Raw genomic sequence first — 25,053 nt, 5'->3', positions numbered from 1 at the left:
ATACATAAACAGCAATTTTCCTTGGCTGGCATGTCAAGGGTAACTCAGTGGTACACAACCAAGATTAATCAGAAAACTTTCCCAGTGGGGAAGGGCAAAAGGAAATTAAGAGGCCCAGTGCCTTTAAAATAGGATGGTGCTGTGCACTGTGGGACATTGTGTCTCACTCTCTCTCTCTCTCTCTCACACACACACACACACACACACACACACAACTGTAAAAAAGATTAAAATGGTAGATATTTGCTTTTATTTTTTTTAAGTTAAGATTTTTATTAATGCAGATTCTTAGATAAGTGACAAGCACAGATGGATGGCGCCAGGTGTGGTGAGTTCACGCTCCTAAGATTCCCTTTTTAAAGTATAAACATTCAAATAAATGCAAAGTAGAAAGTTTTATCTATGAATATTACATATAACAGGTCAGAGGTATGTTGTAAAAGAAATATTTCTGTTGTCTTCCTATTAATAAAAAGTGTGAGCCTAACGTGTAAGTGATCATGAGATCGATTGATCCAGCAAGTCTTCCTGGAGGCCATGCATGAGCTAGGATTGAAGGTATGTGCTTATAGACACAGAACAAGATTGAGGCAAACCTGAAATTACCATAAGCTCTATGAGTGAGCTAGAAATTAATGAGTCAAAAATAAGTAGCCAGGTATGAAGGTGTGCTCCTCTAGTCCCTGAACTTGGGAGCCCAAGGCAGGAAGGTTGCAAAGCCAGCTTGGGGACGGACCTAGGGAGATCCTGCCCCCAGAAATAAATGCATGAACAGACACATAGACAATTTATGCATGTTCACTGATATGATAAACTTCCAAAGCTATAAATGGTAGTCTGCTTTGTTTGTTTTGCTGAGATCAAAACCTATTTATTGACCTAGAATCTCAGAAAAGTGGAAGCAGCAATGATGAGCTGACAACCAGCTACAGAGCAGGCTCAAAGAGCTCTCTACACATCATTAGCTCTCCTACTGCTGACAACAGAGGAGTTACTCTTTTTAATTAAACGCTATGCTCTCCGAGAGAATGCCAGGGCTGAATTGAATACTCTAATACCAAAAGCATAGTATCCAGCATTGCCCTAATCAAAAAAAAAAAAAAAAAGTCAAGGGGCTGGAGTTAAGAGCAGGTACTGCTTTTGCAGAGGACCTGGGTTCAGTTCCCAGCATCTATGTTAAGTGGCTCACAATTAACTATCACTCTAGTTAATAGGGGATCCAATACCTCTGGGCTCTGCAGATGCCTGCACTCATATACATATAGCCCTCCCCCCTCACATCTACATAATGAAAACAATAATAAAAGTAAATCTATTTTCTGTTTTTATTTGTTTTTTTTGCTAATCAAGACAGGGTTTCTCTGTATAGCCTTGGCTTTCCTGGAATTCCTCTGTAGAGCAGGCTGGTCTCAACCTTAGAGATACTCCTGCCTCTGCCTCCCAAGTTCTGGGATTAAAGGCGTGCACCACCATACTCAGCATAAAAGTAAATCTTAGGTCAAACCCATTAAGTGCTGACTGTCAGAACACACACTGGGAACTGCCACCTAACCAGAACCCAGTCAGAGCTCACACAGTAAGATTCATTTTGCTCATCAAAGCAGCTAAGTTTAATTTTCTAAATGTATTGTTATGCAAAGGAAGGCAAGGCAGTCAGTTTCACATCTTGTTGGCATTAGCAATACAGGAATTTAGAAACACCCAGGGAATCACTCCTTCTGTTGTAATTCCATCTTCAGGAACCTAACGGCCACAAGCACAATAGTTGAAAAAGGATATAAATTACAACTTAAGCACTGGATATTAGCATTACTTGAAATGACAAAAATTAAATACCCAATGGTAGAGAAATACATATAATTTAAGGAACATCTAGACAGTGGCTTATTACCAATTATGTTATGAAATAACTGTTTATGAAGAAAGATGAATGGCATGACAAAACACTTTAATACCAAAACATGTGTACAGATGAGAATGTGTACACCTATGGGCTGGAGACATGGCTCAGCCTAAGAGGCTAGGCTCACAACCAAAAATATGAGACTGTGTACAACTACATATGTGTGTGTGCAGACAAAACAAAAGGCCAGAAAAGCATCTCCCAGCCATGCTGTCTTTAAGTGATACAAGTGGCTTTTTCTCACTTATTATATGAAGTTTTGGTGCTTTTTGTTTAGAAGGAGCATCATACACATGGCTTTTCAAAGTCTTTTAGGCAAAACATTTTTCCTAAACCCAGTGAAAACTCCGGAAAATTAAACAAGCGAATCAAGCACACACCACACACACAATGAGTCCACACCCCTTACCTTGTGATAGAAAGCTGCACCCGTGAGCACCATGGACACCTCATTGGTCCACTCAGACTCATACTTCCACTTGTTCATCTCATGGTCCCAGAGATGCAGGCGGCCTGGGTAGCCCACTAGCCGGTCAGGAAACTCCCGCCAGACCTAGGGACAGAGCATACCAATAAGCCATCCCTAGCTCAGATGACCACTGAGTGCTGAGGTTCCCAGATTGGCCTCAACAAACCACTGGGGTCAGGGTGGGCTTCTGAGGACTCCATCACGCATGGGCTAGTATTCTACCAGTGTCCAGCAACCGAAGTGGATTTGGATTTCTAGAATGTCATGTGCATGCGTGCCATTTCAAGTCATGTGGAAGAAGGGCTTGCTGAGTATTGCCTATGGCAGCTAGACGTGAAACCTACTGCCTTGCCCTCCTTTGCATACCATACATTTAGAAAGTTAAACTTAGCTGTCTGACAATTCATATGACTCTTCTGTGTGAACCCTGAGTGGGATTTGGTAGGGTGCCAGTTCCCTGTTGGGTTATGAGAATCAGCACTTCATTGTTCTATGCTCTGGGTATTCTGAGAACAACTGATTCTAGATTTGGGAAATCCTCAGAGATGCTGCTTGGGCTGACAGAACACAGTGCACTAGACATTGGTGAGGCACTTCTGGTACTTTCTCCCATGTGCTTCCTGTAATTTAGTTTGGCCTTTAGGAGGGGCCTGAGGGGATGGCACAGTTCTCCAGTGCCTGCCTTGAACACTCCAGGATCTTGAGTTCAGATTCCTAGAACCAATGTAGGAAAGAGGTGGGTTCACAGTGTCCCCCTGTAACCATAGCAGAGGGGGCAGTGACAGGCAGACCCCTGAAGCTCAATGGCTGGCTGGCCTAGTTAAATCACTGAGTTTCAGGCTCAGTGAGAAAACTTACCTCAAAAAATTAAAGTGGAAATCAAGGAAAGTGGAAGTCAAGGAAAGACCAGTGCTGACCGTGGACACATACTCCTGTGTGTGCACACAACACACTAACAAGCACACATGGACCAAGTGAGATGGCCTAGTGGGTAAAGGTGCCTCTGTCAGGTCTGATGACCTGGCTCCCTGCAGACTCACATGGTAGGAGAGAAGTGACTCCTGCAAGTTGTCCTCTGACCTCTATGTGCATATCACGGCACGTCCAGACCCACAATAAATACATTACAATGAAGAAAAAGATTTTTTAATCCAAGCATACACTACTCCCCCAGTTCCTATCCCACACATAATGTGCTCATTAAGTGGGGACAATTTGCTGCCCCCCCCCCCGTGATGCTCCTTGTCTCCTCAGCTAGGTCAACCTTCAGCAGTATCTAAAGGATGGCACCCCCAAAGGCCCCACCTATCTCCTCAAACCCCCTCTTTATGGAATATCATTTCATTTCCTCACTTTAAATCCCAGCTCTAATTTCATGACCTGTTCAGCCCTGCAGGCTACTGAGATACCCAACATCCTTCCAGCTACCCCCACCTAGGTAAATAAAGGATCTCTCCACCATGCTGAGCAGTGCCGTACTGAGTTAGACATGGCCTTTACCTTGTGTTCTGAACAGCACTGGTTACCTGCACCAGACCCTCACCAGATAAGGCTTGTTGAAGTTCAATTCCTTCACAGAAAGAGGAACCAGGCAGATCAACGTATCTTCCCGGAGACTCCAGCCATTCCCTATGACCTGCATGCCCCTCCCAGCTGCGTGCAATCCTTCTCAGGCTGCAGATGGTCTCAGGAGGCACTGCCGTATATGGGAAGAGGAAGATTAGCTGAAGGGGACTTCACTTTCTATACTGCATTTGGGAAGCAGTCATCCATGCTAGGCTGAGACTGTTCTGCAAAGCAGGTTTGAGTCATTTGTGCTCCTGTAAGTAAGCCCAATCAAAGCATTCCTTCAGCTTGTCACTGGTACCCGATCTAGGATGATGTTTGCAGGAAAAGTTAACAATGGCCCAAAGAGAACTCAATTCCACATCCCAGAAAGACCCTTCAAGCCTCTCTATCTCAGTCAGCCTTCCCATTAGCTCAAGCCCACATGCCCAGGTAGCCTTTGTCCTCCTTCCAAAGCTATTACAAAGTTTTGCTGGTTCTTCTGGCCACTCTACTACTTTCTGCCACCCCCCGGAGCTGCAACCAGATTCCAGGACAGCCACCTCTTCATCTCCTCCTGTCCTTTCAAACCGTAACTAGCCCAGCATCTCTAGCAGGACCAGTCTAGAACTACAAGTATTCTGCATAATTCAGCCGATAGGCTCTTTCCTACTGTTTCATGACTATTTTTGTTATGTATTTATCTATAGAAGCAATATGGTAATGTCCCAGCGTGACAAGCAGCTTCCCTACCACTCTAGGACATTGAGTCTAAGGGGCACATGTAGATACCATTCTCCAGGGCACAGCCAGGGTGTTAGCAGCAACACCCCTCCTTTGAAGTTACCTGGGGCTCTCATAGAGAACCACGATCTGAGGGCTTAGATTAGAAACTTCTCAAGTTCAGGAGACCAGAAGCCTGAGTCAAGGTTTGTCAGGGCCATATCCTACTGACACCTATTGGGAAAGACCCTTCCCTGCTTGTCACTGTCTTCTGGTGCTTGGTTTTCAGTTCTTTTGACTTTTTTTTTTTTTTTTTTTTTGGCCAACAGATATATCAACTAGCCCTCCATCCTCACAAGATCAGTTTGCCTCACTCAAGTCTGTCTGTCTGAAGTTCCAGTTATACACAGATTCTAGTCTTCACAGATCAGGGCCTGCCCTGCTAGCCTCATTTTAACTTGGTTATCTCCGAAAAGCCAGAATTTGGATACATCTTTATGAGGACACACATTTCAACCCCTAACATTTCCTGGAAATCTTTAAGAAACATTCTACCTCTAAAACAACAGCTTCCTATTTCACCTAGAATAATACCCAGAATCCTCTCCTTGCTAAGGACCCACTTCACGCCATCTTTTACCATGCTCTCTTTTGTGCTCTGTGATTGTGACTAGACCCCAAGCCCATTGCATCAAAAGGCTGGCTCCTTATAAAAACCAGTGGAGCCTCTGCCTAATGCCACCTGCAGCACGCCCCCCTCCTGTCACTTTGCAGCCCCCTGCTTCTCTTTATTAAAATTTCACTTGTGTTACTTCTCTCTAGAAGAGTTTCCACAGACTCACTGTGGTATCCAAGCTTGAAGAGCAGCAGTGCACATACCACAGCATTCCACACCAGCTGCTGAGGGCACAAAGGGGCTAGGAAGGGAGAGGAGGGGAGCCTTCACTATCATCATAGCCAGAATAGTGCACTCAACTCAAGAAGGCTTGCACAGTACACACCAGTGGTTACTGTTAGTGACAAGCATAAGGTCTTGAGGGTGACAAACACAGGAGCATTCTCCCACAGTAAGTTACATGTTCAAACTGCTTTTCCAGGGCGAGGGCAGGGGGCAAGTGAAAGGGGAAGTATTTGCTGAGTCATTACACTGTTATTACACTTTCTGCCCAGGCCTCCTCAGTCTTCTCCAGATTTTATGGGGCACCCAACCTGCATCATGGGTGTAGCCTGGGGGTCATAAGGAGAGCTTACCCTGGTGTGACACTGGTACATCTAACAGGGTTCTCAGACTCACAGTCATGGCCTCATTAACACCATGCTGTAAACAACAGAACTAATGGGCTACAGAGATCATCCTAATAGCTGCAGATAAATGAATCTATGTCAGGAGTTCCCCCCGGATGTGTGAGCTGCTGCAGTGTGCTCTCTGGTATGGAGTGTGTATTTCGGCAGATTAAAATTGTATGAATTTATTATGGTTTTATAGAAGCAGGACACAAACAGTTGTATAAGCCAAAAGTCTATCTGTAGGCCAGGACAGATTTCTTTTTCTCAGCACACCCAAATCACAGCACCGTGCTGGCTAATCTGCCTCAGTGGACACTAGTGTCTGAAGGGCCCCAAGCACACACAGTAAGTAGCTGGAATGGCAAGATGTGGGTGTATATCCAACTCTACCGGCATTGCTGAAGATAGCAGTTGCCTTTCCTATTGACTTGGAGTTAACACAGCTCTATACTGAAATCAAAGCAACTTAAGTCCCCTCCTTCTTTACAAGCGTCCTCCCCCACCTCATCTGCAGCCATCATCCATCATCATTATCACCCCCTTTTCATTATTATGGTTATTATTATCTGCTCAGTTTTAGGGTCAAATGTTGTTAAGATTTCAGTACAGGATTCTTCCTGTTGGCCAGTTGCTTAGCCTTCTCTCCAGGACTTAATCCATGACACCGAGTCACAGACTGCCAAACTACAGTGTGCTGAAAGGCACCAGGGGTCTCCTGAGTCTTGGATTCCTTTGGAGCCTTTCCTGAGCTGTTCTTTCTGGGCCCCTCTGTCCTTGACTTACTCCAGGCAGCTGGATCCAATCAAGACGCCATCCTTGTCACTTCATCTATAACCCTGCAGCTGACTACAGGATCAAAACGAAGGGAAGCTGAATGGGATGGCCCTCACTAATCAGCCACCATAGAGCTGATCATGCACACAGTAAAGCATTTTCCCAGCCAGAGGAGCGACAGTGCCTACTCCGTGGCCCGCTCCCGGCTGAACACCCGACTCCAATTCCACTCTCTCTGGGGTCAGAGCCTTTGCACATGCAGGGTGGAAACTTTGAGGCTCCCCCTCCCACCTACATCAGCGATGCTTCCTACTCCAGTCCAGTCACAGGAGCTCTAAACAGCACCCTCGTGGATAGTCAGTAGCATAGCCCTGAGGGTCAAAGCCTAAAACAATCCAGACTTTCTATCTGAATGCAGATTACAGCTACAGAATATTCCTACAGCTGCTCCTTCCATGTCTTCACCCCAAACACGCCTTGCCTAATCCAAGATTTTTCTATTCTCAGGACCCACAGATGCAATTACCTGGGCCATTTCTACTTTCTTTAAAACAAAACAAACAACTCCCCAACCAGAAAGTGATGAGGTCTTCTGTGGCTTCCCACAGGGTACAGCAAAGCTCTTCTGCCTTTGTTTCACAGTCTTAAGAGGCAGCCTAACTGGATCCTTGCACCCATAGACACTGCACAGGGGCACAGGGCCAAAATAGATTGCTGCCCCACTGGCCCAGTTACAGTGGCCCATTTCCATTTCCTTTTCCACCTGCTAATGTCCTTTTAGGGCAAAGATCTTCTATGCTCCTTCCTCCTCACAGACTGTTTTCTAGGAATAATCCATCCAATGTGATCTGTTTCAGGCTGTAGATTTCTGAACAGACTGGCCTGCATCAGAGCACTTTGTTAAATGCCATATACATGAGGGCAGCCCATAAATGTTCCTGAAGAGAGGATGCCGTGCTACCTTCTGAGCCAGCCTGGGGTGTGCAGTCAGCCTCAGGAATCAGAGCAAGGAGAGGGGAAGATGCAGCCACACATGGTGTCCATCTGGAGGTGCAATCAGGACACCAACATCAAAACAGGCTCTCTGTAGAGTGACTGTTACAGTCTCTCCCTCCCAAAGGCACAGACACAGACACACTACTACTGGACTATAGGGATGACACAAGTTTCAGGATGACTGAGACAAAAGTACAGGAAGAAGCAGGGTGAGAGAAGCCATGCATGACAGTGCATGCCTGTAACCCCAGCACTAAGGAGGCAGATGTAGGACAATCAGGACTTAGAGGCTAGCTCGGGCTACATGTCTATCCTTAAAAGACAAGTGCATGAGTAAGAGGCAGTGTATGTGTTTAAACATGGTTCCAAGGGGGTGTCCCACTGGACAATGGTTTCATGTTTTATTTTGCATACAACTTCTGAGTTGTGTCAACTGCTAAGAATCACAGTGACACAGAACTCTATGAACTAGCTCATTCCCTGTAGTTTCATGGTTGGGTTAGCCAAGGCAGAGCTGAAAGGAGTCAGCAACATGCAAAGGTCTTTACTGAGTGGTCTCTTCCCTTCATACTTCAGGACAGCATGCTCTGTCCTGCATGCTGACCAGATGTGAAGGCAGTAACTGGCTGGCTTCCATTGAGAAGCCAGTTATAGGATTCACTCCTCTGTGTGTGTGTGTGTGTGTGTGTGTGTGTGTGTGTGTGTGTGTGTGTGTGTGTCCGTCCATGCATGCACATATGGAGGCCAGAATACTGGGTATATTCCCAAGACAGGGTTTCTTACTGAATCTGGAGCTAAGGCTGGTGGCCAGTACGCCCGACGACCCTGTCTCTGCCCCTTCACAAGTGCTGGGGTTATGGGCATGTGTGTGGTCCCACCTTGCTTTTTATGTGGGTGCTGGGAATCTAACTTGGTTCCTCACACTGGCATGGCAAGTTTGGCTTGTGTTCTTCCCCACCAGGCCTTCTCTCTAGGCCCCAACCTATATTTTACACTTGCAACTTCCTGAGGGCAAGTGCAAAGCAGGCTGATGGGCTTCAAGGCTGGGTTCTGTATCACACCAACAGATGACAGTTTGTCAAGAGGGAGCTCTGTGGAAAGCTGAGTGCCTTGGTTCACATCAGTGGCACAAGTGAATGCTGACTGGAGATATCTAGAGTAGGGGAGTCCAGGCATTGTCACCTAGAACTTCCTAATGCTGACTAGCATTGATATATACATGTATAAACAGTGTGTCTTAAGATCAACCTGTGAGATTACCTCAGTCTGCCTGAGGGACCCTTCAAGCCATAGAAGAGTTCTGTTTAAGATTAACCCAGCAGGAAAACCAGGAGCATGGGAGACCTCTGAGGTTTTGTTACTCATCTGCTCCAGTCTGGCTGGAGGGTAGGACTTTGGTACTGGGTACATGATGTGCTCATCTTTTAAGTGGTATCTTAAGGCTAGGGGCAGTGCTGAAGGCCCAGGGATGGGCTGTGCTTAGTTACAGTGGGCACAGGATTATGTGCCATTCCATCTTTTAGTGGTTGCCGCTACTGGGAAGGTATTTCTGAGAAAAGGTGGCTTTGAGACACCTGCCTCATCCTGGAGTCGTCATCAGCTCACCTATGGGTGCAAGAAGACTCATACTGGGTGATCGGAGTGGGGAGGCCCTGTCCAAGTTGTCTCCAGGATCTGCAGCCTTCAAGACCATCTGGAAGGGAGATGCCATTTGTCCAGTCACTCATCTGTTCCCTCCACAGATGAAAAAACTGACCTGAGGAGGAAATGGCCTTTTACACTGCTATGGTAGATCCAAAGTTCCACAGCAGCCTGTTCATCAAGTTCTATGGCTTCCCAGCATTCTAAGAAGCACTCCATCCCCCTAAGCTCAGGCCCTCACTGATGAAACATGGCAGCCAGGCTGAGGTAGGTCTAAATCACCCCCAGCACCTGGTTCTTCAGCCTTTGTGCCAGTGACAGGTAGAGCCCACTGATCCTTGAGGTAGACAGCAGAGAATGGCCGGGGGGGGGGGTGGAGGCGGGAAACACGACTGGCCTTTTGCTCCCATCAGCACTCATTTTCCTAAAGCAGAAGCTTCGTTGTGAATGTGGTTTCCATTTAGAACCAGCGGCTACACGTTCATGGCATGAAGAGAAGCCCCGTCAGCTGTGTGCAAGCCCGTGTGTTTCCACACCACATCTGAGCACCTCCTGGAAATTCATATCTATGAGGCGCTGGGGTAGAGGAGGAAGCATAAGCCCAGAGCAGCTGAATGAAAGATTAAACCCGGTGATGCTTCTTCATGAGGCAATGAATCTCTTCTGAGAGACAACAGAGGAAAGGAGGAGGGTGTGAGTGCGGGGACGGGAGGAAGGTCAGGATGGGGGTACACTCTAGCTAGTTCTGTGCTTTTAAGACCACTACCCCCAATTTATTTTCTTCCTGGAGCCTCAGCTGCAGTCACACCATTTCTTGGCCTGGTCTCAGGAGACTGTTCAGTAAAGTTAAAACTGTAATGAGCAGGCAAATGACTGTTTCCTAAATCCCGTGAAGTGAGGAAAGACAGACTGCTTCCACTCAGTGGGCAGTTACTGAGGCTTCGGAATTCCAAACTGACTTCAGTGAGGTTCAGTCTGAATGACTGTGGACCAGTGCCTGATTTCTGTGCAGCAGAGGTGAGTGAGCTCTGCTGCCTCTAGCGGCTGTGGAGGTGGCTCTTATCACTTGAGTTAGGGACACTGGCAAGAGCAAACCTCACACAGAGGAAGAAATGATAACTTGCAAACTGCTGATCCCCAACTAACTTCAAAGCATGAAGGACTTCCTTTTTAAAAAATATATTTTACATTACATATACACACACACACACATATGTATATGTGTATGTGTGTGTGTGTGTGTGTGTGTGTGTGTGTGTGTGTGTGTGTGTGTGTGTGTGTTTCGAGACAGGATTTCTCTGTGGCTTTGGCGGCTATCCTGGAACTAGTTCTTGTAGACCAGGTTGGTCTTGAACTCACAGAGATCTGCCTGCCTCTGCCTCCCGAGTGCTGGGATTAAAGGCATGCGCCACCAACGCCCAGCTGAATTCTTTATTTTTCTCATAAAACTTTTATTTTATGAGCACTGGTGTTTTGCCTGCACGTATGTCCTTGTGAGGATGTCAGGTCCCCTGAAATTGAGGTTACAGACAGCTGTCAGCTGCCATATGGGTGCTGGGAATTGAACCCAAGTCCTCTGTAAGAGCAGCCAGTGGACTGAGCCAACCCCATGAAGGAACTTCCAAATGGTCACTTCCTGAGCAATCTTACCTGCTCTCTGTTTAGTCTTGATACACAATCAGCTAGCAAAGACCCTCCATACCAACCTATGTTCAACCTACTTGCAAACAAAGTCTCAGGGTGGATTACAGAAAAAAGCAAAACTAAATGGAATCCAAACCATCGAACAGAGAATGTACTCCACAGCATTAAAAAAAATCAAGAGTTGGTGAGCTGTTCGTATAGGTGATGTCTGGATGCAGAAGGAGGGGCAGCACGATCACGAGAGTGAGGCCAGCCTGTGCTACATAATCAGCCTGTGACAAACACATAACACACAACAGCAAAAAATCTGAATCTCTTCCACCTAGCTTCAAAGTAACAGTTGCGAGGCTACAGAGATAGCTTAGCTAGTAATGTGCTTGTCACATAAGCATGGTGACTTGACAACCCCAGCACCATGGAAGCTAGGTGTGCTAGTGTGTGCTCTGAATGCCAGCACTGGAAGGTAGAGGCATGTGGCTCTCTGAGGCTCACTGGCCACCTAGAGTAAAGTACTGGGTGAATTCAAGGCCACTGAAGAGATCATATCTCAAAAAAATGTTGATAGCTTCTGAGGTATGAGATGAGGTTGACCTAATACCACTACTACAACAACAACAACTACTACTACTACTCACATACACACACACACACAACCAGTCCTGTCACACTGAGTTCTAGAAAGGCAATCCAGTAACAAGTTAAATATAGCTTGGCGATGGAATGTTTCTATTTTATTTGTGTTTGGCTCTTGGATATTTACTGAGCTCTCATCATTATTTTAAAAATATTTACATATATAAATAAGATATAACATGTGTGTGTAATATATGCAATACATACATACATACATACATACATACACACACACACATCTCTCTCTCTCTCTCTCTCTCTCTCTCTCTCTCTCTCCCTCCCTCCCTCCCTCCCTCCCTGAAGTATGGGACAGGCTGGACTTTGACAAAAATATATATATATATATTTTTATGTGTGTGTGTTTGTGTGCATTTGCCATATGTGGGCTGGGCCCCCTGCAGCTGGAGTTACAGGTGACTGAGAGCCAGGAATCAAACTCAGGTCTTTTGGAAAAGCAGCAAGTGCTCTTAACTGTGGAGCCAGCTCCAGCTCCTCCTGTCTGTCTGTCTGTACATGCATTCATGTAGAGGCCAGAGGTATGCATCCTTATTGGAATTCCACCTATTCTTTTACTGACGCTGAGGCTCATGGATTCAGCTAGAATGGCTGGCCAGAGAGCTCCAGGGATCCTCCTGTCTCTGCCTGACTCTGGGTTTACAGAGATGCTGGCATCAACTTCCAGTCTTCACACTTGTACCTACTGAGCCATCTCACAGCCCCTCTTGTCACTGTTTTTTAAAGTTAGACCTTTGTGCATGCCATTGTGTTCTCTCTGCACTGTCCTGTGGGCTAAGTGTTCTGTGTGTTCCATTTGCTGCCTGTGACCCCTCCTCGGTAGGGAGTCTGTCCATGCCCTTGTTCTCTTTCTGGCTGGACTGCTGGGATTTCACTGCTGACTTCTGAGAGTTCTTTGTCTGTCTGAGATGTTTACTTCTTCTTTGGACATGTGGTTTACAAATATTTTCTCTAGTCTGGAGCTTGTCTTTTCATCTTCTTTACAATGTCTTTTAAAGAGCAAAATATTTTTATTTTGAAAAGGCCTAATTTACCAATTTGTACTTTTATGGACTGACCTTTTGTTGTCAGGCTCAGATCTCTTTGCAAACTTCTAGAACCTGAACCCCCACCTCCACTCCAGTTTTGTGCTTTATATTTAAGTGTATGATTTGGTTTTGGCTAATTTTGTAGAGGGTGTAAAGCTTAAGTCAAACCTCTGCTTGTGGAGGCCCCAACCTTCCAGAACTGTCTGTGACAGGCTCTGCCTCTTCCTGGAACTGCACTTGACCTTCTGTCAAAGTCCAGCCTGTCCCATACTTCAGGGAGGGAGGGAGGGAGGGAGGGAGGGAGAGAGAGAGAGAGAGAGAGAGAGAGACAGACAGAGAGAGAGAGAGAGAGAGAGAGAGAGAGAGAGAGAGAGAGAGAGAGTGTACAAAATAAGGCATGTATCTCATTGACATGGGGCTTTGCAGGGGCAATCCAGTGGCATGCCCATTAGAAAGCCAAGGTCCCCAGGAAGTGAGGATGTAGGGAAAGGGCTAGGGAGTTACCAAGGTAAAAAGGGGACTTGTAGGTTGGAGACAGGGCAGCAGGAACCTGAAGAAACTTCAAACATTCCATTCTACAGGAAGAAAGTTTAATTACAAAGTTGGGATTTGGATCCCCATTGCTCACAGCCTTGAAGTACAGCACAAAATTCCTCTCTTCCATTTGTTCACCGGCCAGTAGGTAGAAAACCAACACTCCACTGCACAGGGATTATGGGAGCATTTTACTCCAACAGCTCTTTATAATTCTACTCACAGGAAGTCAACTCAATGTCCAAACCTCAGCTCCAGTCAGTCTGCAAGTATTTACGGTATAACTACTATGAGCCAGGAGTCTAGGCAGAGCAGTTGAAAAAGGCGCCACAATCCCCGCTGAAAGACCACACTACCACCAAGGTTTGTTTATCGTTGAGCCTAGCATCTCTGCTGCACACGTGGTTGGTGGCTCTAACTGTGAGAAGTGGCCTTTTTCTTCCCCTCCAAGAGCTGAGTGTCAACGTGTGATTATGACCTCCGCCCAAACCCTCAAATCTTCAGCCCAACCCAAAGGCTACTGGGGAACCAAGAAATATTACTTTTAAAGGTTGCCAAGTCTTGATCTAAACCAGCCAGCAGACAGTAGCAAATGCACAGCAACCATGATTAATGAGAACCCTAGGCACCAATTTCCAGGCACCAAGAAATAAATATGATCTGAGAAGTAAGCTGTATGTATCAGGCTGGCGAGCTCATCTTGCTTTCTAGAGATTCTTTCCACAGTGTGGCATCTTCCAGGCAGGGGCCACTTTGAGCCTTTCAGTGTTTTGTTCCTTCCTTCACATGGTATCTGGTGTGACGGGGATCATAAGCCTGTTTTAGATCTAGACTTTGGCAGACTAGAGTTGTGTGCTCTGATAATGAATGGCACGGTCTCATGTTTGGGAAATCCATGTGGCTTTCCTGGGAGCTCTGAGCACTGCCCTCATCAGGAGCCAGAAAATTCCCCGTCCCTGCACCACATCCTGCCCATGCACCTGGGTTTAGCATCTCTATCACTATCAAGGCAGAGAAATGGTCCAGGAAGAGAAGTCCCTCACATGTAGAAACCATAGCCAGAGTCTGAAGCTCTGGATTCCAGAAGTGCCAGTTCCCTGTGATCAACCTCAATGAGACAGCAGGCAGATTTGGGACAATAGCCCTCAGACACATGGATCTGCTCAGGGTTGGGTATCACTGCAGATAGCTCCCACTCAATAAGGTGGGATGGGGGGGTGTTCATTCAAGCATCACACAGGCAAAACCCCTTTAAAATGGCCTTATGAACTATGAACTATGAACTATGAACACTATGAACACTAGTTGTGAAGGCCCAGGACTACCCAGGGAAAGGCCAGAGCTGTCTCACCAGCCCTACCTAGCATTGACTAACCTGCCTCCCTTATGAGTGTGTGGGGAGGAGACACCTAGGATATGGAGACCTGCAGTACAAACATGGGCCCTCCTCCTTGGGACAGGGACAGCCAGCCCACCAATGATGTTTCATTAATGGTTATATAAACACATTCTGAACTTGCTTTCATTTGTTCAGTGGGAAGACAGTGCCACTCCACTAGAATTCCCATCTGGGTGCTTTTCCAAATGATTGGCTGTTATTTCAATGTTCAGCATACATATTCGATTTCCTTCCCTTAATATTTGTTTGACTTACTCTCCAGTGGGGTCTGGGTGCGTCAGAAGGGCTTGGCAAGGTCAAGCCACGCCACAGTGTCTCTCAGCACCTCCTCAGCTTCTGGCTTGTCTCTGGATCTTCTTTCAGCAGTTCTCACAGCTCTGGCGGCACACACGAACTGTTTTCTCTCCTGTCTCACGAGGCCTGCAGGTGTAAATCAATGCAAGCTGGAGACAGGACAGGGTGAACAGGTCTGCAGGCTGCACACCAGGAGCTGGAGATACTGTGGAAAGGACAGCTCCTCCAGACAATGACTTGCCTCTAACCACTGTCTTCCCTGTCTGCCTGGAGAAGTGCAGTCTCTCAGGTGGGACCACTTGGCCACACTGTCTCCTGAAGACAAGAGTTAGAACAACAAAGATGCTAGCAGTCTGCGGAGGTGATAATGATGCTAACACTCCTTGTGGAGGAGTAGAGAGTCACGAGACCTTCTCCTTAAAGTGAGGTCACCTCTCCCTGCCCCAGCTACCATGGTCTTGGGTACTTGAATATGTAGGAGATAGGAGGTTGACAGGGTGGGTGGGACTTTTCAGCATTGCAGCTGTCAGTGAGATAGTTATCCATGCTCAGTCCCCCAAGTGGCCTTGGCAGAAGCTTTCTTTGGTCTGTCAGCCACATAGACCTGCTAGAACACTCGGGTGAGTAGACCTTTCTTTTCTGGCTTCCCAAGGAATTCACACAACAAAAGGGCATGCACAGTGGTGCTTGAATAATCTGGGTACTGGAGATATCACAGGCTTTGGTGGGAATCAGCACCTGAGATTTCTAGCCCTTGGCTTTTGGCTGCCTCGGATCCCTGAGCTTTCTCAGGGTCTGGCCAGTAGTGCCTTGTTGGATTGAGAGCAGTGACCTTCTTTCTGATGATGGTGACAGTCACAGGACCCCATCATGGCCCCTTTTCCTGAGCCTGTACATAAATCAGTCTGTCTGCCTGTCTGGTTATCTGTCTGTCATCTCTGATTATTACTTCTCTTAAATGCATCCTCATCATCTCCAGAGACTGCTAGCAGCTTTGCTGTTCTGTTTAACTCACTGACATGAATGAGGGAAGAGGTAACTGTGGGTCACCACAGTCATTCTGTTTTATATCTAGCTGAGGGGAAATAGCTTCTATTTCCATTCCTTTATGGATTTCTCCGTATTTGTCTCAGCTATATAAAACTGAGTTTTGCAGAGCCTTAGATAACTCAAAGGCTTAGCTTGTCCAGAGTCCACGGTAAGATGTGCCATAAAGAAAACTCTTTTTATATAGTTCCCTGGATCTCCAACAGGCTGGCTGGATAAATCTCCAGACTAGGACTGGGATTCCTAGGGAGGTGAGCAGAAAGCAGAGGACCACACACCCAAAAGAATGAGTCCAAGATTCGCTTTGCACTTAATTGTCCTCAAATCCAGCATCTGTGAGATGGACAGACCAACACTTGGGGTGGATCAACACAAGGATAGAGAGATCACACTTTAGTTTGTACATTATCTCTTCCCTTTTAAAGGTAGTGACAAAAGAATCTAATTCTAGGGTAGACTGTTTCCATCTGTAGCCATTATAAAGAGAAGAGAAAAACCATAATTTATTTAGATCCACAGATTGCACCCGCTCTCCTGCTGTCCCTGGATGCACATATAGATGGCTGTATTTTACTAATTCTGTTTAAAATATAAGCATCACACCATCTCTGATGAATTCAATTAGCCAAGTCCCCCATCCATCATCAAATCAATGCTCTGGGTGAGTGGTCCTGCTCTTCTCCTGGGCTCTATAATCACTCCAACATTGCCTTTAGACTTTCATCACCTGGGTCTCACTTGCTTTCCTGTCTCTAGTCTCTGTCACCACAAATTTATCCTGAGATCAACTTCTTTTTACACACACCTCCCAAGAGACTCTTCTGTTAGCATCAGAGTCTATCCATTCCTCACTCAGCTGGCCCTCTACTGCCTAGCTAACCTAACATCCATTGTTAACAAAACTGCTAGGCCCACCCCAGCAGCCCACACTCACTCACACTTTGAGGCCTTGCTCTGAAAGACCCCTACATCAAGAAAACCCAGTTGGAGAAGATGCTATGAAAAAAGAATGGGGTAAGTCTTGATAGTTTGCTGTCTTCTGTGATTTTTTTTTTGAAGATATGTAGTTGCTATTACCTTGGGCAGCTGTGAACAAAACAATGTAAATAAATTCTCACAATGTATTAGTACCCAAGAGGCCCAAGCAGCCTTGGCCACTTATGGATGTCCAAGCATCAGTATCCATGCCTGACAACACACAGCCACTCTGTTCCTTCCCATTCCTGCCTGAAGCCCTAACTCCATATTTATAGCCAACATCATTAGCCAAGAGAGTTTCACCTCTCTCAGGTGAAAAATGTCCAACACTTAAGTGCCACTAATAATTTTTTATGGTTGGAAATGTGGATCAAAGTATGAAAGGGAAAATAAATCCACAGGTCCGCACACTCAGCCAAGTCTCCACGGCTCATTTTCAACCACATGTTTTAAACTGTCTCTTAGAGGAGGGGGAGGGGAGTAGGAATAAGTTGCTTTTTATTTCCCTGCTTTTTAGTGTCTGAAATAAAAGCAGACAGACTTGGGAGGGGGGATGATCAAACGTCCAAGTAACACTATACGCTGCTACTGTTCCCGTAGGAGTTACTTGCAAATGAGTATCAAGAACTGAATAGATACTTTCCTGGTAAAATACATAAACAGATAAATAAATTATCCCAGGCTGAAAGGAATCTCCCATCTGGTAGCTCACTAGAGCTTGTCAAACAAGTCAGAAACACGCAGGGCCAGAGAGAATCATTCCTAGCTCGTGACTTCAGGGCTGGAGAGGGAAGGGAAAGTTTCCCAGGGCCCTTTGCCTTCCAAGAGGGAAAGTGACCCCACCGAGACGGCAAATAACCCATGCTTTCTTCCAAGGAAATGATTACATCTAGCACTGGATCCAAACGTCTGTGCACTCAGGTCACAGGACTGGAAGGAAAACTGGCCTGACCTCATTCCTCAGACCTTCCTCTGTATCGCAAAGTGTTACACAGTCAATGTGCATTTAACATCTTAAAGACGTAAATTGGCTTCTCTGTAGTTCTCCAGGTCCTTGGCAGCAAAGCATGAAGGGATAGGGTGGTCTCTGTGGTCCCTTCACATTCTCATTGTGTTTCTTCTGAGCAGAACTAGAAAGGCTAACAGGGCAGGTGACATGCAGAGATCTGAGCCTCTCTCCTGATCAGTTGCAAGACTGGGGCCAGGTCCCAACAGGTGTACAAAGCCTCATCTGTGTGTTTATATCACCTACTTGTGCTAAGGCAAAGGCCAGACAGAGCACTGCAGGGCTCTGCAACTTCCTCTTGGAAAGGGACTACAGAGTTTACACTTTGTTTCTGACCTAACAGTACAAAGAGACTGCCCCACCACTCACCCGTGAATCTGTCTTGTGTCTTGGGGAAGTGTGTGTTCTATGAGCTGGCCTGTAGTTTGCCCTACAACCCATAAACATGGTGTGAAGCTTCCTTTGAAATAGTCTCTGTCAATCAAGCCTTCTAGCTCTTTGGCATGCACTGCCTTAGAGTACCCACTCGCTTGTGAAAATAGCAGAACCTGGGGACTGGGTCTGCATGTGACACCTCAACAGTGGTGCTGTCAAAAACATGAACAGAACAGGCCTTGGGTCACCTCAGAGTGCTCTGTCTCTAGTACCACAACCTGGGCATCCTCGCCTCAGCATCCAGTTCATGTGTGGCTGGTCTGAGTGTCACAGGATTGCTCCAAATGTTACTCTTCATATCCAGCAGTTTGGCATTTCCCACGTGGAGTCACGGCTTGCTTTACCTGCACTTCTGATCCCTTAGGGGCTACAGAAAGTCCTTTGGTCTAGAGCTCTGTTTCCAGACAAACAAGGAAAAAACTCTAGGAGCCTGGGGGCTGCTGGCTCCTCCCTCAGCAAGGATTCTTGATGGGGAGACCCCAGTGTCACTTGGTTTTTCTACAGCCTCTTTGGCATAACAATAAAAAGGCCTCTGGCACATTTTCTCTTTGACTCTCACACAGTCAATCTGGTGTTTAGCTATTTTGGAGGGTTAAGCTAGGATAATGCATTTAACTACTACAAACACAAGGTCTATAGAAAAAAAAAAACAGAAGGAAGATGCTGCTTTCATAAGAGAATGGACAGGGGCCTTTTGATTGTGTACATTTGAAGCACTGGGGTGACTAACCTAACCAGCTGGCTTAGTTAAATACTGAATTCACAAATGCAGAATGAGCCTTCCTCCCAGGTGCACCTGGAACATTAACAGCAAAGGCCTTATGCTAACCCAGTCTCAAGGCATTACCAAGTAGAGTTTGATACATCTCAGCACAGTTGTATCAAATCAGGAACAAGAGATAAAAGGTAACTTTAAAATGTGACAGAAGCAAGCAATGTCCTTTTATGGACCTAAGGATCTAAGAAGATAACACAAAGGAAATCACATATTATTTTGAACTTCAGGATAACAGAAACATGACACATCCAAACTTGAGAATGAGGGCTGGGGCTAAGTCTGTGGGTAAGACTACTTGCTGTTAGAACAAGAGAACCTGAGTTGAGTTCCCAGTACCCATGTAAAAGCTGGGCAGGCTAAGCATACATATAACCCCAGCATTGGAGAGGGAGGCATGTTGGTCCAGGGAGCTTGTTGGCTAGGCTTCAGGTCCAGTGAGAGAGCCTGTGTTAAAAACAGGGTGGAGAGTTATAGAAGACACCTGGCATCCTTCTCTGGCCTCTGCAACATACGAACCCCCCCTCCACGTACACACAAAGACACACACAGAGACACAGTCACACATACACACACACAAAGAAATACACCAACAAAAGATTCATAACATACCTGAAGCTACAATTAAAGAGAAATTTCAATGCATATACCAGAAAAAAAGCAATATTAAAACCAATGATCTATTCTATCAAGCCAAAAAAACTGGAAAAAGAACAGCAATTCAGACTTACTAATGCAGAGTATGAAATCAGTCAGGCAGAGTGGTGACCAGCACAAAACAAACAGAGAAAGCCCAACAGAGCCAGTTCTCTGAAAGAAGCACAGCATCAACTAGTCTAACAAAAGGAATCGGTGTGCCCACAATTCTACCATCAGGAGGTGGAGGCTGGAGGATCATGAGCTTGAGGATAGCTTAGGCTACGGCATGAGACCCTGTGGAAGAGAGGACAAGGAAGTGACCAGTATTAAGAACAAGAGAGATCCATCATTCCAAATACTAGAAGTTGCTGTACATTTCATATAATCTATCAGAACAAATGCAGGAGAGCTGAGCAAGTCTGAGTGGAGCTGGACACACTGGGGAATAAGGCAGTGAGGTCCTGCTTGAGGATGAAGGATGGGGGCAGGAAGGGGAGGAAGACCCAGTACCGTCAATGAGGCCTCTGCCCAAGCTACAGAAGCAGGGTGGGTGAGGCCCATGCAAATGCGCCTCCCTCCATAAGTGCTTGTAGAGATGAGCAGCTCATCTTCCCGATGTTGCTTTCTGATAACCACTTAAACACAAAAGTACTCCTTTGATGCACTCAGCTTGTGAAATTTATTGACATCTCTACGAGTCCTTCTGTGGCCTGATGGGTCTCTTGAGTCTTTAAGTTCTGGAAATTGTCAGCTCTTACCTCTTCACACACTTTTTTTTTTTTTTTAATTTTATTAGTTCAAATTAGGAACAAGCTTGCTTCAGATGTCAATCCCTTCTCCCTCTCCCTCCCCTCCCCCCAACATCCCACCTGCCCCTAGCCATCCCCCCTCCACTCCCCAGGTAGGGTAAGGCCCTCAAAAGGGGCTCCCCAAAGTCTACCACATCATCCTGGGCTCTTCACACGCTTTCTACCCATTTTTTCTCCTCCAAAAAATCCAGCAAAAGGCACTGTTAAATACTTTGTGACTGTCCCTCAGGTCTGTCAGGTCCCCTGGCTCCAATTTTGTTGTAGTTACTGTTTTGTTTATTTTTTTAAACCTATCCCCCTTTGTTGCACTTACTGAATAGTTGCTACCGATTTATGCCCAGGCCACTGGTTGCTTCCTGTACCTCCATTCTCCCGTGAGGCCTATGCAGTGTTTAATTCAGGAGTGTGTAGCGTTAGTTCCATCATTTCTACTTTGCTCTTCTTTATGTCCTCCTTTCTTTGTGCTGCTCATCAGAGCATTTCCAGCAACTGCTGTTGTTCCTAACGACCTCATTCTCAGGGTGTGACACCTCTCAAATAGCTTTTCTCCTTAAAGCTGCAATTTTCCCGGATGACAGAAAAACTTCAGCATCATTCTCAGTATTTTATTTGTCTTCCTTTCTTTCTCCTGTTGCTATGATAAAAGCAACTTAAGGGAGAAGGGGTTTATTTGGTCTGAAATTCCAGATTATAGTCCATCCTGGTGGGGAAGTGCCAGCAGCAGGAATGTGAGAGAACTGGTCACATTCCATCCACAGGCAACAGCAGAATGCAATGAATTCATGTGTGCAGACACAAGGAGATCCCCGGAGCCTACAAACCCAGACAAATAACAGGGTTCTTGGCTTAACAAGAGACCCTATCATCAATAAGATGAATGATTGAAGAAGACACACAGTGTTGACCTCTGACCTCCATATCCATGTTCGTTCACACTCCCATATCCATGTTCGTTCACACTCCCATATCAACACATACATTTATACAAACCCAAACACATATGTGTGTACACACACATGTGCACATACACCCCTTTGATTTATGTTATAATTGTTTTATGTTATTTATGTTAAGTTATAATTGTTCACAAAGTTTCCTATTAATTTCTGTAAGTTTTCTTGTAAGTGTTAATGACTGACATCTGTACTCACGACTCTTCAAAGCTTAGTTGTCTTTCATTCTCATATGCTACCTGATGCCAGAGAGCACAATGAAGGTGTGAAGGATTTATTTTTGGTTCGGTTTATGGGATTTTAAGCTATGGCTTTGTGATCCCATAAGCTGAGGTAAAATGTCACAGCCTCAGAAATACAGGAGAGAGAGAGGTAGCAGCAACAGGAGTTCCTTGGGAACATGCCAAGTGACCTACTTCCTCTACCTGGGTTCCACCTCCCTGAAAAGCCCACAACCTTCCAAACAGCACCCCAGCTAGGAAGCCAGTGTCTACACTAGAGCTTGTGGGTCCATTTCATAGTCGAGCCATAATATTCTGCCCCAGGGCCCCAAAGGCTCATAGCCATCTCATAATACAAAACGTATTTAATTCATCTCTAGGAGTCCCCAAAGTCTAAACAGTTCCAACATTGTTTAAAAGTTCAAAGTCTCCTCTGTCTCTCAAGGCAAACTCTTAGTTGTGAGCTGCTTGCTGTAAAGCAAACAGCAAGTTACAATGACACAGAATAAACATCACAGAAAGACAGGAAAGCAGCATGGAAGCATCAAAGCAAGATGCAAAAAGGCAAACACTACCTTCTTCAGTTCCTCTGCTGCTACCCTGGATATATGGCAGCAGAACGTGTGCTCCAATAGGCTTCCTGCCTCTATCACCTTGAGTTTGCATCCCTCATGGCTCCTGTCCTGGGCATAAGTTCCACTTATTGCCTATGATTTGCCTAGGCATATATCCTGTGTCTCTGGCAACTTCAACACTCTCGAGTCTCCAATATATTTTAGTATCACTCCCATAGCTACTTCTTGCATTGCCCTCTCAGCAGCTGCCTGCTGGAATCCCAAACCTGCCACACATTGACCTCCCAGGCATTCCTTTGAAATGTTAGAAGTAGTCTCCCCACTCTTGAATTTGCATCCCTTCAAAATCAGCATCAGGTGGACAATACCAAGGCCTTCCACTAAAGGACTTCTCTAATTGTCATTATAGAACCTTAACTGATTATAGAACCCATTAACTGATGGAAGTATATGCAAAGATCCACAGCCAAGCACTGCGCCAAAGTCTGGGAGTCCAACTGAAGAGCGGGAAGAGGGATTATATGAGCACGGATGAGGGGAGCTGTCAAGACCATGACAGGGAAACCCGCAGAGACAGCTGACCCAAGCTCGTGGGAGCTCATGGACTTGAGACCAATAGCTAGGCAGCCTGCATGGAGCCACCCTAGGCCCGCTACATGTGGTGATAGTTGTGTAACTTGGTCTGTTTGTGGGGCCCCTAGCAATGGAATCAGGATCTGTCCCTGGCACTTGAGCTGGCTTTTTGGAACCTATTCCAAAAAGTGAGGTAGGGTTGCCTCACCCAGCCTTGATGCAGCAGGGAGGAGCTTTCTCCTGCCTCAACTTGATATGCCATGCTTTGTTGACTCCCATGGGAGGGCTTACCCTTTCTGAGGAGTGGATAGGGAGGGTGGTAGAAAGAAAGTGGGAGGAGAGGATGGGAGAAGAAGAGGGAGGGGAATCTGTGGTTGGTATGTAAAATAAATTTTAAAAATTAATTTAAAAAAAGAAAGAAAGAAAAAACTTCTCTAGGTAGCCCTATGCAGGAGTTCTATAGGCATTATCTTGTCAGGGGAAAGTTTACAATTTAAAACTTACAATTGTAAGTTTACAATTCAGTACCTTGGAACCTTGGAACCTTGGAACCTTGGAGGGGTAAGGTCTGGCCAATTGTAGAGACACCCTCAAGGAATCTTTCTATTGTCTAACTGCAAAAAGCTTAGCTTCTTTCTAATGATACTAATCTCTTTGGCTACCACACCTTCTCTGTCTACAACTTTCCAAGTTCCTTTTCTGGTTATATGGCTTTTGGATCCTTCTGCTCTGCTGTTTACTACTGTTTCTTGCTGTAAATCTGGCTGAAAGCAGCTACCAATAGCCATTCTACAGTCTGAATGCTACACTGTCTTGAAATTTTCTCTACCAAAGTTTTAGGACACAGATAATATGTAGAAAATTCTTTGCCAGTAACACAAATGGCTTTGGTCTAATTCTTAACAGAGACTTTGTTCCTTTGAAACTTCATGAACTTAGCATATATTGTCTACCTTTCCATCAGTGTTCCTCTCTTCTGGGTATCCATTAGAATGGCCCATAAAGCTCTGGGTACACCATTTTACAGCTTCTGTAGCTCTCCAAGTTCTTGCAATTCCTCATGTAAACCTGCTCCAAAGGTCCATGAGTCAAATGGCCAGGTTCAGTCACAGCCACGAACCACTCCTGGTACCCATGTTCTGTATTAGTTATTTTTTTCAGTGAGGTGACAAAATACCCCACAGAAACAGTTTCTGGGAGGAAGGATTTATTGTGGTTCATGGGTTTCCCAGATTTCAGTCCATAGTTGTTTAGCTCCAGGAACTTGGAGAAGACATCATGGTTATGGCAGAAGGAGGATGAGTGGAAGCAGGAGAAAAAGAGGGAGGGAAGAGGGAGAGGGAGGAAAAGGAAGAAGGGAAGGAAGAGAATGAGGATAGGATGGAGGAGGAAAGGAAAGGGGACATTCACTATTGAAACTATTATAATTTCTGATAATGACAATTTGTAGGGTTTTTTTGTTTTGTTTTGTTTTGTTTTTGGATTGGCCAAACTTGGCAGTAAATCTGCTTTGTTAATCTTTTCAAAGAGCCAATTTTTGGACATGTTAATTTCCTCTGTTGGTCAGTTTTCTACTTCACTGTTTTTAACACTTGCTTGCCTTTATCCTTTCCTTTTTCTCACTTGCCTCAAGTTTTACTTTTTTCCCAGCTTCTTTTTCATCACTAGCTTCAGGCTTTTATTCTTTTTTAATCCAGTAATTTAGTGATATGAATTTTCCCTAAGCCATGCTGGGTTCAAGCTTGTAATCTGCCTCAGCCCAGTGCTGTGATTACAGGTGTGAGGTATACCTGGCTGTGAGTTAGATGTTTACATATAGTAGATGGTATGGTCATTTTGAAAATATGGATAAGAAAATGTTACAAAATCACTGAGTGAAAAGACCTTATCATCTGCAGTGAATGAATGATCTGGTTCTTCTGTTGACAATTAGCTAGACATATGCGCTAAGCATTGTCCTCTGGCTGTATCCTCTTGAGCTCAAAGCAGCTGTAATAATGCCACACAAGACTGGACTGACTAACATTCCATCATGGAGAAAGAGAGAGATTCATGAGGCCTGTCCTCTTCCACAACAATAGATAGGCAGTTAATGATTGCCAGGGCAGTGTGATATTTTCTCCTTTAGTATAGTACTGGAAAGTTTTCCACACTACT

General features: G+C 45.5%; 1 protein-coding gene across 7 annotated transcripts in view; it reads right to left on the bottom strand.

Moving 5' to 3' along the window:
* The window catches only part of Ext2 (exostosin glycosyltransferase 2), a 138,801-nt gene that overhangs the window by 9,132 nt on the left and 104,616 nt on the right, over positions 1 to 25,053 (bottom strand). For all 7 annotated transcript variants that reach the window (XM_035446092.1, XM_035446095.1, XM_035446094.1 and 4 more), the window contains one exon: positions 2,313 to 2,456. In XM_035446092.1, the coding sequence (XP_035301983.1) occupies positions 2,313 to 2,456 (144 nt within the window). The remainder of the gene's footprint in view (positions 1 to 2,312; positions 2,457 to 25,053) is intronic.

This window comes from Cricetulus griseus, chromosome 6, assembly GCF_003668045.3.
Source record: "Cricetulus griseus strain 17A/GY chromosome 6, alternate assembly CriGri-PICRH-1.0, whole genome shotgun sequence".
Classification (NCBI taxonomy): Eukaryota; Metazoa; Chordata; class Mammalia; order Rodentia; family Cricetidae; genus Cricetulus; species Cricetulus griseus.
This window is presented reverse-complemented; position numbering and strand designations above follow the sequence as displayed.